Source organism: Mesoplodon densirostris, chromosome 12 (genome assembly GCF_025265405.1).
Source record: "Mesoplodon densirostris isolate mMesDen1 chromosome 12, mMesDen1 primary haplotype, whole genome shotgun sequence".
NCBI classification, from domain to species: domain Eukaryota; kingdom Metazoa; phylum Chordata; class Mammalia; order Artiodactyla; family Ziphiidae; genus Mesoplodon; species Mesoplodon densirostris.
The window spans coordinates 27,915,414-27,930,370 of record NC_082672.1 but is presented as its reverse complement, the minus strand read 5'-3'; the positions used below and the strand labels follow the sequence as shown (position 1 = coordinate 27,930,370).

The 14,957-nt window shown below is 38.4% G+C and overlaps 1 protein-coding gene across 13 annotated transcripts in view; it reads right to left on the bottom strand.

Annotated features, from left to right (window-relative positions):
• MTFR2 (mitochondrial fission regulator 2) overlaps positions 1-14,957 on the bottom strand; it is a 157,455-nt gene that overhangs the window by 135,624 nt on the left and 6,874 nt on the right. For 11 of the 13 annotated variants that reach the window (XR_009533952.1, XR_009533953.1, XM_060114757.1 and 8 more), the window contains exons 5-7: positions 14,672-14,907; positions 12,640-12,997; positions 7,985-8,159 (exon numbers count right to left, since the gene is read on the bottom strand). Coding sequence is in view for 11 of the 13 variants with exons in the window: in XM_060114757.1 (XP_059970740.1) it covers positions 7,985-8,159; positions 12,640-12,997; positions 14,672-14,907 (769 nt within the window). In the remaining 2 variants the exon portion in view is untranslated. Of the gene's footprint in view, positions 1-4,895; positions 5,708-7,972; positions 8,160-12,639; positions 12,998-14,671; positions 14,908-14,957 lie in introns of those variants that run through there. The other 2 variants (XM_060114758.1, XM_060114759.1) reach the window with 2 other exon arrangements.

The following is a 14,957-nucleotide window of genomic DNA, read 5'->3' as shown; positions in this document are numbered from 1 at the left end:
AGCTGAAAGAGTTCAGCACCACCAAACCAGCTTTACAACAAATGCTAAAGGAGCTTCTCTAGGCAAGAAGCACAAGAGAAGGAAAAGACCTACAATAACAAACCCAAAACAATTAAGTAAATGGGAATAGGAACATACATATCAATAATTACCTTAAATGTAAATGGATTAAACACTCGCACCAAAAGACACAGACTGGCTGAATGTATACAAAAACAAGACCCATATATATGCTGTCTACAAGAGACCCACTTCAGACCTAGAGACACATACAGACTAAAAGTGAGGGGATGTAAAAAGATATTCCATGCAAATGGAAACCAAAAGAAAGCTGGAGTAGCAATTCTCATATCAGACAAAATAGACTTTAAAATAAAGACTATTAATAGAGACAAAAAAGGACACTATGTAATGATCAAGGGATCGATCCAAGAAGACGATATAACAATTGTAAATATTTATGCACCCAACATAGGAGTACCTTAATACATAAGGCAAATACTAAGAGCCATAAAAGGGGAAATTGACAGTAACACATTCATAGTAGGGGACTTTAACACCCCACTTTCACCAATGGACAGATCATCCAAAATGAAAATAAATAAGGAAACACAATCTTTAAATGATACATTAAACAAGATGGACTTAATTGATATATATAGGACATTTCATCCAAAAACAACAAAATACACATTTTTCTCAAGTGCTCATGGAACATTCTCCAGGATAGATCATATCTTGGGTCACAAATCAAGCCTTGGTAAATTTAAGAAAATTGAAAATGTATCAAGTATCTTTTCCAACCACAATGCTATGAGACTAGATATCAGTTACAGGAAAATATCTGTAAAATGTACAAATACATGGAGGCTAAACAATACATTACTTAATAACGAAGTGATCACTGAAGAAATCAAAGGGGAAATCAAAAAATACTTAGAAACAAATGACAATGGGGACATGACAACCCAAAACCTATGGGATGCAGCAAAAGCAGTTCTAAGAGGGAAGTTTATAGCAATACAATCCTACCTTAAGAAACAGGAAACATCTCCAAAAAACAACCTAAACTAGCACCTAAAGCAGTTAGAGAAAGAAGAACAAAGAAACCCCAAAGTTAGCAGAAGGAAAGAAATCATAAAGATCAGATCAGAAATAAATGAAGAAGAAATCAAGGAAATGATAGCAAAGATCAGTAAAACTATAATCTGGTTCTTTGAGAAGATAAATAAAATTGCTAAACCATTAGTTAGCCAGACTCATCAAGAAAAAAAGGAAGAAGACGCAAATCAATAGAATTAGAAATGAAAAAGGAGAAGTAACAACTGATACTGCAGAAATACAAAAGATCATGAGAGTTTACCACAAGCAACTCTATGCCAATAAAATGGACAAACTGGAAGAAATGGACAAAATTTTAGAAATGCACAACCTGCCAAGACTGAATGAGGAAGAAATAGAAAATATAAACAGACCAATCACAAGCACTGAAATTGAAACTGTGATTAAAAATCTTCCAACAAACAAAAGCCCTGGCAGACCAGATGGCTTCACAGGTGAATTCTATCAAACATTTAGAGAAGAGCTAACACCTAACCTTCTCAAACTCTTCCAAAATATAGCAGAGGGAGGAACACTCCCAAACTCATTCTACCAGGCCACCATCACCTTGATACCAAAACCAGGCAAGGATGTCACAAAGAAAGAAAACTACAGGCCAATATTACTGATGAACATAGATGCAAAAATCCTCAACAAAATACTAGCAAACAGAATCCAACAGCACATTAAAAGGATCATACACCATGATCAAGTGGGGTTTATTCCAGGAATGCAAGGATTCTTCAATATACGCAAATCAGTCAATGTGATACACCATATTAAGAAATTGAAGGAGAAAAACCATATGGTCATCTCAATAGATGCAGAGAAAGCTTTCGACAAGATTCAACACCCATTTATGATAAAAACCCTGCAGAAAGTAGGCATAGAGGGAACTTTCCTCAACATAATAAAGGCCATATATGACAAACCCACAGCCAACATCGTCCTCAATGGTGAAAAACTGAAACCATTTCCACTAAGATCAGGAACAAGACAAGGTTGCCCACTCTCACCACTCTTCTTCAACATCGTTTTGGAAGTTTTAGCCACAGCAATCAGAGAAGAAAAGGAAATAAAAGGAATCCAAATCAGAAAAGAAGAAGTAAAGCTGACACTGTTTGCAGATGACATGATACTATACATAGAGAATCCTAAAGATGCTACCAGAAAACTACTAGAGCTAATCAATGAATTTGGTAAAGTAGCAGGATACAAAATTAATGCACAGAAATCTCTGGCATTCCTATACACTAATGATGAAAAATCTGAAAGTGAAATCAAGAAAACACTCCCATTTGCCATTGCAACAAGAAGAATAAAATATCTAGGAATAAACCTACCTAAGGAGACAAAAGACCTGTATGCAGAAAATTATAAGACACTGATGAAAGAAATTAGAGATGATACAAATAGATGGAGAGATATACCATGTTCTTGGATTGGAAGAATCAACATTGTGAAGATGACTCTATTGCCCAAAGCAATCTACAGGTTCAATGCAATCCCTATGAAACTACCACTGGCATTTTTCACAGAACTAGAACAGAAAATTTCACAATATGTATGGAAACACAAAAGACCCCCAATAGCCAAAGCAATCTTGAGAACGAAAAACGGAGCTGGAGGAATCAGGCTCCCTGACTTCAGACTATACTACAAAGCTACAGTAATCAAGACAGTATGGTACTGGCACAAAAACAGAAATATAGATCAATGGAACAGGATAGAAACCCCAGAGATAAACCCACGCACATATGGTCACCTTATCTTTTTTTTTTTTTTTTTTTTTTTTTTCTTTTTGCGGTATGCGGGCCTCTCACTGTTGTGGCCTCTCCCGTTGCGGAGCACAGGCTCCGGATGCACAGGCCCAGCGGCCATGGCTCACGGGCCCAGCCGCTCCGCGGCATATGGGATCCTCCCAGACCGGGGCACGAACCCGTATCCCCTGCATCGGCAGGCGGACTCTTAACCACTGCGCCACCAGGGAGGCCCAGGTCACCTTATCTTTGATAAAGGAGTCAGGAAGGTACAGTGGAGAATTGAGAGCCTCTTCAGTAAGTGGTGCTGGGAAAACAGGACAGTTACATGTAAAAGTATGAGATTAGAACACTCCCTAACACCATATACAAAAATAAGCTCAAAATGGATTAAAGACCTAAATGTAAGGCCAGAAACTATCAAACTCTTAGAGGAAAACATAGGCAGAATACTCTATGACATAAATCACAGCAAGATCCTTTTTGACCCACCTCCTAGAGAAATGGAAATAAAGACAAAAATAAACACATGGGACCTAATGAAACTTAAAAGGTTTTGCACAGCAAAGGAAACCATAAACAAGACCAAAAGACAACCCTCAGAATGGGAGAAAATATTTGCAAATGAAGCAACTGACAAAGGATCAATCTCCAAAATTTACAAGCAGCTCATGCAGCTCAATATCACAAAAACAAACAACCCAAGCCAAAAATGGGCAGAAGACCTAAATAGACATTTCTCCAAAGAAGATATACAGACTGCCAACAAACACATGAAAGAACACTCAACATCATTAATCATTAGAGAAATGCAAATCAAAACTACAATCAGATATCATCTCACACCGGTCAGAATGGCCATCATCAAAAAATCTAGAAACGATAAATGCTGGAGAGGGTGTGGAGAAAAGGGAACACTCTTGCACTGCTGGTGGGAATGTGAATTGGTACAGCCGCTATGGAGAACAGTATGGAGGTTCCTTAAAAAACTACAAATAGAACTACCATATGACCCAGCAATCCCACTACTAGGCATATACCCTGAGAAAACCATAATTCAAAAAGAGACATGTACCAAAATGTTCATTGCAGCTCTATTCACAATAGCCCGGAGATGGAAACAACCTAAGTGTCCATCATCAGATGAATGGATAAAGAAGATGTGGCACATATATACAATGGAATATTACTCAGCCATAAAAAGAAACAAAGTTGAGTTATTTGTAGAGAGGTGGGTGGACCTAGAGTCTGTCATACAGAGTGAAGTAAGTCAGAAAGAGAAAGACAAATACTGTATGCTAACACATATATATGGAATTTAAGAAAAAAAATGTCATGAAGAACATAGGGGTAAGACAGGAATAAAGACACAGACCTACTAGAGAATGGACGTGAGGATATGGGGAGGGGGAAGGGTAAGCTGTGACAAAGTGAAAGAGCGGCATGGACATATATACACTACCAAACGTAAGGTAGATAGCTAGTGGGAAGCAGCCGCATAGCACAGGGAGATCAGCTCGGTTCTTTGTGACCGCCTGGAGGGGTGGGATAGGGAGGGTGGGAGGGAGACGCAAAAGGGAGGGGATATGGGAACATATGTATATGTATAACTGATTAAATTTGTAAAATAAAATTTAAAAAATCTAAAAAAAAAAAAAACACAAACAAGTTCAAAAAAGCATATTTATTTACAAAGGAACAGAGGAAATAAAGTGGTAAGGGTACATATTTACTAGCAAGTGTAGGTAAAACCTATCATGAAGATTCTTTAAATACTTCTACAATCTAGCATTTAACAGTCAAAATCAGCTTCTAAGAATAATTCTTTTATCACCTCAGGAAGATTTTTTAGAAGTTTGAATCTATGATTCAAAGTATGACTATCTTAACGAACAAATTATAATTTTATATTCTTTGAAAATCTCCAAGTTGCTGGAGGCCAAGTGAACCAGATCACTAACAATTTTTAAACGATTCAAAGGCTCTTAAGTTAGAAAGTCATAACTGCTTTAAGAAATTGTAAAAATCCAAACATACTATCATCTGTTGAGTAGTACAATACAGACTTAGTTTACATTTTCTTAATCCATTAAATGGCATCTGTTACCTTATAATGAGACCTTACTGTTCTCTAATGAGAAACATTAAATCATTTACTATTTAGCTCTTAGGAGAATCACTCAAAGTATACATTCAGCTTTTAATAACATTAAATACATGGGAAAAAAAAGATCCATTTACCTAACTACCATCAGTAGCCAGTTAACTGCTGGATCTTCTAAAACCAGAGACAGGTATTCTTAAGAGTCAAGATCCTTCAGACCTTTGCACTAATATACCCCAGTGTATAGACTACATTTAACTTCATTAAAAGGAGATGAGATCCTTTCACATGTAGGGATAAGTATGCTGGCATACTTCTGCAATCCTGCCTTGTAGGTGCAGACACAAGCCCTGTAGCTCGTGGCTTGGGCTACACCTGCTGTGTTTGTCAGTTCTTCCTTTAGTTCAATGTCCTTCTGACTGTGAAATATCGTGTCCAAACTGAAGTGAAGCAAATATTTAACACAGAAACTATTCTGATGTAAAAAAAGAATGGCAACAAAAACACCAAATAACCCTTTGAGGCTTAACTCATTCAACAGTAAGTAGTCGTTTAAGAGCTGGTTACATGTCAGGCACTGTGCTCAGTCAGGGCTGAGGACATGAAAGTGAGCAAGACAGTCACAGCTGCAGACTGAGCTCTCCGTAGACTACAATTTGAGTCTCTATGTGCCCAGCGCTAAGCAAGGTGCTATAAAATTTACAAAAAGAGATGGTTCTTTCTCTAGGATGCTTGTAGTTGGCTGGAAAGAAAATGCGAAAAGAACAGTGAACAGTGTAAGACAAACCACTAATACCTCCTTGATCCACTATCACTGGGAAACTGTGTGTTCCACCTAAGTGAATTTCTGAGATAGCTGAAGGTTTTCAAATATCCTAGAATTTTTTTTTTTTTTTTTTTTTTTTTTTTTTGCGGTACGCGGGCCTCTCACTATTGTGGCCTCTCCCGTTGCGGAGCACAGGCTCCGGATGCACAGGCTCAGCGGCCATGGCTCACGGGCCCAGCCGCTCTGCGGCATGTGGGATCTTCCCGGACCGGGGCACGAACCCGTGTTCCCTGCATCGGCAGGCGGACTCTCAACCACTGCGCCACCAGGGAAGACCCCCTATCCTAGAATTTTAATAAACCAAGTTCTATTCACTGCTCTGCCACTTAGATGTCAGATTACAGGCAGGTCACTTAACCACTTTCAGGCTCATTTTCCTCATGTGTAAAAGAGGGAATATTGGCAACCCCAGGACCATCAACGGATCATTGGACTGACAAGATGTGGTACACACACACACACACACACACACGGGAATATTACTCAGCCATAAAAAATAATGAGATATTGCCATTTGCAGCAACATGGGGGGACCTATAGCATATTATGCCTAGCAAAATAAGCCAGACAGAGAAAGACAAATACTGTATGATGTCACTTATATGTGGAATCTAAAAACAAAACAAAACAAAAAGAATGTATATGCAAGACAGAAACAGACTCACAGATACAGAAAACAAACTTGTGGTTACCAAAGGAGAGAGGGAAGTAGGGAGGGACAAATTAGGGGTATGGGATTAAAAAACTATTATATATAAAATAGATAAGCAACAAGGATATACTGTATAGCACAGGGAATTATAGCCACTATCTTGTAATAACCTATAATAGAGTATAAACTGCAAAAATACTGAATCACTATGGTGTACACCTAAAACTAATACAATACTGTAAATCAGCTATACTTCGATAGAAAAAAATATTGCTGCATAGGTCAAATGAGATGAGTAAAAAAAAAAAAGTACTTTGCCAGTTACAAATTTCTATGCAAATGATGAACACTTAAGACGCATTTGTAATTTTAATTGAAACAGTTCTAAAGTAAACTAGATACTTTTTTGCCTTCTTAGAGTTAAGAATATAATCTTCTGAGTCAATATGATAAGCATCAGCTAATGTACAGGCACAACGGTAACGTAGAAACCACACACACGCTGAAACGAGTAGAACGATTTTCCCCTGCTCTGTTGTGCTCTTTGAGTTGCCATCTGCTTTTTAGTTTTTCCATCTCCTTTGCTGTCTGACTGATGTCCGCCACTCTAATGCCACCCACTGGGCTTTATATACTGCCCATCTTTCACTCTCCTCTCACTCCTAAGGCTTATTCTTATTTACTACCTCAACTAGTTTATGAGATGGAAAACCACCCCCCAAATTTGGATTGTATCTAAACCAAAGAAAAGACTCTTCAAGAAAGAAGCAATCTTAAGGGTCAAGGGTTGAAACATATTATGAGTTGTTTTAAGTATCCAATGAGCATGGTCACTGAAGTAATTATGACCTCATCTGCTTTGTTAAAAGCACAGTTAATGTCCTATTTATCTAAATAATCCAATCTTCATATTTGTACTTTTTTTTTTTTTTTTTTTTTTTTTTTGCGGTACGAGGGCCTCTCACTGTTGTGGCCTCTCCCGTTGCAGAGCACAGGCTCTGGACGTGCAGGCTCAGCGGCCATGGCTCACGGGCCTAGCCACTCCGTGGCATGTGGGATCTTCCTGGACCGGGGCACGAACCCGTGTCCCCTGCATCAGCAGGCGGACTCTCAACCACTGCACCACCAGGGAAGCCCCAATCTTTATATTTGACCGGAAAAAATATTGGGAATATTCACATTTAAATTTGGTTAGGTTGAATCTATCACACCATTTTTCTCTGGTCCTCTCAATGTTTCAGACACCCAGTTCATACTGCAGACAGCAATGTCAAGTTAGCACGTGCCCAGGATAAACCATTATAAACTTATGAACAAGTATTTTTCAAATCAAGTGTTTTACCTCAAAAAAACTTCATAGTATGCTAAAAGCTAAAAATGAACGTGAAAGTCAACACAAACAACAGGAACATTAGCAGCACACAGCATCAACAATTTTAAGCCCATTCTGCATAATTAATTACTTCAAGGAACTTGAAGGCAAAGATACATCATGAACAATACGCATTAGAAAAATTGAAGATTTAACCTTATAATCTCACCTTTGAAGTTTCCGGACTAGAAAATGGAGAACACTCCCAAGAATTATTTTCTTTCTCAAAGGAATCTTCTTCTTGGAATGCAAATTTCTGCTTAAGTGCATGGGATATTAAAGACACTGGATCCCAAGGTGAGTCTTGTCTTTTCCTTTTATGAATGGGTCTGCCTCCAGGGGACCTTTAAAAAAAATGGAATAAATTAAAACTTTGTGTAATTTAAGTTCCTTGTTGACAAACACAGCAGAAATATAAGCATAATATATTACAATCTTCAAGAGATTGGAATGTTTTGCCTTGTAATAAAAACAAATCTGGAGGGCACAATGGATTAGTAATCAGAAAGCTGAGAACCCATGTGAGGCTCTACCACAATCCATTATAACCTGGGATTTATCAAATATCATCTTTATTTTTTATTTTCTAATTTTCCAGTGGGTAGAAAAATTTAAAGAAATATTTAAGAACTTTTAAAAGGACTATGGAGTTCAAGAAAAGAAAAACATCAGGCTAACTGTTCATTCAGTCATTCAATCTTAATGTCCCCTATTTTACCAGGCTCTGTGTTACGCTTCAGGGGTAGAGCAGTATCCTACTTCCATAGAACTCTGGTGGCAGGAGTGTTACACCAAAACAAGTAAGCAAGAACATTTTGGACAGCAGCTATCCAGTGCTGTGGATAAGATAAAAGAGGGAAATGTGACAGTAGCTAGGATGAAAGCACTTTCGATGAGATGATGAGGAAAAGCCTCTTAAAGGAGGTGACATCCTCTTTAAGGAAATGACAAGCAGTCAATTTTAGTGTAAACATCCAGTGGATGCATCAGCAAGGAGGTTGGCACCTGTGAGAAAAGAAAAAAGAAAAACAGGTACAGCTGGAGTGCAGAAAGTAAGATGGGAAGTAGGACGTGAGGTCAGAGAGATAAGGGCTGAATCCTAGAGAGACTTCCAAGCCACAGCAAGGTGTCAAGATTTCATTCTAAGCGCAATGGAAAACCACCAAAGGGTTTTAAGCAGGGGAATGGCATGATCTGACTTCAATTTTTAAAGGTCACTCTGGTTACTATATGAAGAACAGATAAGGAGGCAAGAATGAAGAGAGACCAGGTTGGAGGCGACTGCAAAAGTCCAAGCTATATAAGATAGTGGCAGGACTTCCCTGGTGGTCCAGTGGTTAAGACTTCACCTACCAATGCAGGGGGTGTGGCTTCAATCCCTGGTCAGGGAGCTAAAATCCCACATGCCTCCTGGCCAAAATACCAAAATATAAAACAGAAGCAATATTGTAACAAATTCAATAAAGACTTAAAAAAAAGGTCCACATCAAAAAAAAAAACAAAAAAAAAAACATAGTGGCTTAGATTGAAAGGTGGCAGTGAGGACCACTGAGGGTACATAAATTTGAGCTGTATGCGGATGGAAAGGATGTGGGATAGAAAGGAAATGAAAAAACAGGATGATTTCCAGATGTCTGGACCGAGGGTGATATTGTTGCCATTTGCTGAGAAGCAAAAGACTTGGGGAAAGAATAAGTTTTCAAGGCAGAGGATGGAACAGGTAGGAAGGAAGAGTTCTGTTTTGGACATGTGAAGCGTGAGGTACCTGTGAGGCATCTGTGAGGCAGGCAAATGAAGATGTGAAGTAGGCATGGGGCTCAGAGGAGAGTTCAGGGCTAGAAAAATAAATGTGGGCATCATTAGCATTTAGCTGGTATCTAAAGCCTAGGACTAGATGAGATCACGCAAGGAAACAATGTGGGTGGAGAGAAGAAGGGGGCTGAGGGCTGAGCCTTGAACATGCCAACATTCAGAGACCAGGCCCAGAAGAAAGAATAAGCAAAGAAATAAGAGGTGGACAATGAGGTAAGAGGAAAACCAAGCATGATTTCCTCAAGGCCAAGTGAAGAAAGTGTTCTGAGGAGGAGGGAACTGAGGACTGTATCAAACGCTGCTGAGAGGTCAAGTAAGAAGAGCAATGAGAATTGACCACTGGATTTAGCAACATGGAGTCACTGGAGACCTTGAAAGAACAGTTTTCAATGGAGTGATGGGAACAGACACCATATTACAGTGACTAGAAGGCAGTGAGAAATGGAAACCAACTATAAACAACATCAAGAATTTATACCAGAAAGGGAACAGAGAAACTATAATAGCTGAGGGTATACATGTTTTGAAAATGGCAAATGCTCAAGTGTGAAGAGAAGAATAAAGATGGAAAATTTGATGACACAGAAGACAGGAGAATTTTAAGTGAAATGCTTAGAGAGAAGGGGAACCAGCGACCGAGGGGAGAGCATGGACATGATCAAGGATGCTTCATTTGCAATAACAAGATGGAAGGCAGAGAACATGGGTAGTAAATTTGTAAAGGTAAAGATGTGGGAAGTCTCATCGGATTTAGCAGTAATGTATGAAACAAGATCAGTTGTCAGAAAAATGAGAGAATAGAGGTGTGGAGGGTGGAGTCTACTGGCATTTCAGTCATTTCTCCAGTGATGGTAACAGCCAGAGTCACCATTTTACACTGACTGTGCCCAACGATACCAGTAAGAGATCTAGTTGGGACTAAACGTGTACCTACAACTGTAAGATTTTTCTCTGTACTCGCTGCCTCATACACGGATCAGTCATAACCTCATTAATAATGAAATGACTTATCTGTCCTAACACTATTACATAGAAAATACATTTATTTTCTCAGCAAAACTTCATTGAGGAATTTCCAGGTGAACATGGCAGATCTCTGTGAAAGCCTACTAAAATAACAGCAAAGAAATGAAAAAGATATACATCCACAAAGACAAAGAGATTACAAGAGAAGAGAGTAGATAAGAATTGCAACAAAATGTTGTAAGCTGGAAAGCTGATGACAGTGAAGAGAGTGGGAGGTAAGCTGCCTTCCTAAAAACAGACAGATTGAGGAAAAGTCCACATAGGGAATGATATGCCCCTCCCTTGCCCTTTCCCTACTCAACTCTCAAACTACCTAGCTTGCACCACCTGTGTAATCCCCAACTCTCCTAAGAAGGAGACTGAAGAACTTTCTAGAAAAACTCTCTAGTCCCAAAGAAAAGACATACAGCTACTGAAATATGGGATCTGGCTAACAAAATGGCAAGGTCCTCTCCTCAGTCACTAAATTGTGAAGTCCACCAGCTAGCAATCCCACCTCACACAAAGAAACTTCAATCAGCTTTTCCGTGCCTCACTTTTAAATATAAATGCATAGCTGCGAATCACAGATACTTAAATAAGGCTCCAAAACTATAAATGGAGACCAAAATCAATAAGACGAAAAGGAACTCAGGAAAAATGAACATAATTCAAGAGCAAAAGAAAACTTAGAATAAAACTGTAGTTAATATTTTCAGTAGCATAAGACACACAAAAGCAAGAAGACATAAAAAAGGAGCACTCAAAGAAAAAGAAATGGGTCTTGCAAATTAAAAATATGATGACAGGGGAAATTCCCTGGCAGTCCAGTGGTTAGAACTCCACACTTTCACTGCCGAGGGCTTGGTTCAATCCCTGGTCAGGGAACTAGAATCCCACAAGCTGCACAGCCCCCCACACCTCACCCCACACCCCCAAAAAATAAGTGATGACAGGAAAAGAAGAGTTAGAAAGCATTTTCTCAAAAAGTACAATAAAAAAAAGCAAAGAGAAGAAAACAGTAAAGGAAAGATATAAAGATAAGACAAATAATTCTGGCATTCAAACTTCTAATAGACTTTCCAAAAAAAGAGAACAGAAGGAAAGAATAGGAGAAAATTATCAGAGAAATGTTATAAGAAATTTCCCAAAATAAAGGACATAAAACTCTAAACTGACTGAGTTCAATCAATAAGTGAACTCAGCATAAGGAACTTAAAAAGAAGTAAATGCTCAGCATAAGAAAGTTAAAAAGAACTCTCCAGGGCACATCACCATGAAATTTAAGAACACCAGGACCAAAGAGAAGATCTTAAATGCTTCAAGAATGAAGAAACAGGGGCTTCCCTGGTGGCACAGTGGTTGAGAGTCCGCCTGCCAATGCAGGGGACACAGGTTCATGCCCCGGTCCGGGAAGATCCCACATGCCGCAGAGTGGCTGGGCCCGTGAGCCATGGCCGCTGAGCCTGCGCATCCAGAGCCTGTGCTCCGCAACGGGAGAGGCCACAACAGTGAGAGGCCCACGTACCGCAAAAAATAAATAAATAAATAAATAAAATAAAATTAGTCAACAAACAAAATGTAATCATAGTATATGAAATGGCTTACCTGTGAATGTTTACTGTTATAGTAAGGATATAAATTCTGAACACGGATTTAAGGAAAGACTGTGACTTAACCATATCGGGAAGATGTAATAAGAAGTGTGTGTGCATGTGTGTTAGGGGGTAGAATGTCTAAGAGAACGTATTCCAGATTTTTAACAATTGCAAGTAAATATAACTAAAATATCAAGAAATAGCAAAAGTAGTACGCTGTTTCAAAAATATGGATAGGACACTAGAACAAAGAGTCACAAAAAACTGAAAATGATTCTCTCTCGAGGGGTATTTGGGATAAAGAGGAATCAAAGAGAAGACTTATATATGTTTACTTTGATAAATATAATAATTTCTTTAAACACCATTGATAAAATTTGGGTTCATTTCTCAAATTATGACAACATACCTTTCAATAGCACGTAGCTTAACCTTATTCACATCCTTCAGAACATCCAACATGTTTGGAACATCTTTATTTTTCTGGTTTTTTGAATGATGACTAAAATTGGTTTTCCTAGTATCTGCGTGCTGTTTTTTCTCTTCAGTTGCTGAATTATTTGATGCACAAATATTATTAGATGCTGTTTGCACGAGAGGAGAACATGGAGGCTGTAGAAAAGAAACCTGAGGAGGCGGTGGTGGAGGAGGAGGAGAGGGAAACACTGAACTTGAAAACAAATCTGGTTCGACACTCAGTTGAGTAGTCCCTGATGATGGCATGTGTCCCAAACCACTAGGCCTGTTGTTCTTCAAGTCCAAGGAGCCTAAAGAAAATGTGGTCTGTTGAAAAACCATGCAAAATTTTCTCCAATATAATACGTAACACTAATTAGAATCAAAACAGGAACAATTCTGTAATGCTACTAAAATAATGATACTGTGGCCAGGAAGGTGAAGCAATCCCATCTGCTTAGTAATTTCTGAAAGAGTCAAGCAAACAGTAAATTCATTTTTAATCCAATTAGGATTCTCTGTGTAGGGGAAGGGGGAGAATACATTTTAAAGAGAAAATTAAAAGTGCTTTTTTCACATGCAATCTGAATTTCATCCTCTATTTGCAAAAGCTAAAACACGATCAACAACTTGTGGCTAGGAACATGCAAACTGATATATTCACTCTAATGATGACATTGTAGAAACACCCAGGCATATATTTTCTAGGCAGGAGCCTAAGACGGGTACCAAATACTTAACTTTTTCACAGCATATTTGCTCCTAAAATCATGTGTAACAAGACTGCTTTTAAAAAAGTGTATATATCATATCTCATTTATTACATAGTAGTATATATAATATGTAATATAAATTATAAATATACAATACTATATAAATATTGTTACACACAAATTATATATGTGTTTATATGGATGCTTTTATATACATACAGATATTGTGTGTGTATGTATATTATTTAAAGCAAGCCACATCTCTAAAAATTTTAAAAAGAATCATCTGGAAAACAGTATTCACCTAGATTTGGTGGAAGTATAGCAGCAATAACTTCAAACTACAAATATATATATATGAAGCCTCAAATCCATACTCTTGTCTCAAATTAATGCATCCCTCTGCTTAAATTTCCAACACTTTTCTACAGAGTTAGAAAAGCCTACAGTCAGCCCTCTGTATCCTCAGGCTCTACATCTGCAAATTCAACCAACCACAGATCAAAAATATGAAAAAGGGCTTCCCTGGTGGTGCAGTGGTTGAGAGTCCGCCTGCTGATGCAGGGGACGTGGGTTCATGCCCCGGTCCAGGAGGATCCCACATGCAGCAGAGCGGCTGGGCCCATGAGCCATGGCCGCTGAGCCTGTGCGTCCGGAGCCTGTGCTCCACAACGGGAGAGGCCACAACAGTGAGAGGCCCGCGTACCGCAAAAAAAAAATATGAAAAAAAAAATTCCATAAAAGTTCCAGAAAGCAAAACTTGATCCTCCATGCACTGACAACCATTTACATAGCATTTCCATTGTATTTATAACTATTTGCATTTTATTAGGTATTATAAGTAATCTAGAGATGATTTAAAGTATATGGGAGGATGCAGGATGTGTATAGGTTATATGTAAATATGCCATTTTATATAAGGGACTTAAGCATCCTAAGATTTTGGTGTCCACAGGGGTCCTAGAACCAACATCCCACGGATGCCAAGGGACAACTGTACTTAGAAAACAGGCTCTTAAATACAAAACTACAATCTTCGGCAGCATAGCTAGCTCTTCTTTAAACCAAAGCCATCCCTGTCACTACAAATGCATCTTAATTTACTCTCAATAAACATCAGAGGTAATACATATATACACCCAACATCGTTTCATATTTAATGTCATTCATAAGATACATTAGCAGTAAACATTCTTTTCTTACTCAGAACCACACTGACTTAAATACTAAATGACTATCATCCAAATGAAATAAAACTCCAACGTTACTTACCAGAGTTTGTACTGTTTCTCAGTTCTTGCCTTCCCACAATTGCAGCAATCTGAGAGCGAAGAAAAGCTAGCTCATCTTCAAGGGCAGCTATTTTTTTAATTGCAGCTTCACTTTCGGGCCAATCACTTTTTGTTGGTTTGTTATGCCTTAGAGCAGGTGTCAGTGGATCTTCAACTAGTTGCAAAGGATGGAAAGAAGCAATTTTCTCCTCTTCTTCATTTTTCCATATACTATTTCTGTAGGTGGAAGGAAAAAATGGAAAGAGAGAAAAGGAGGAAGAAAAATT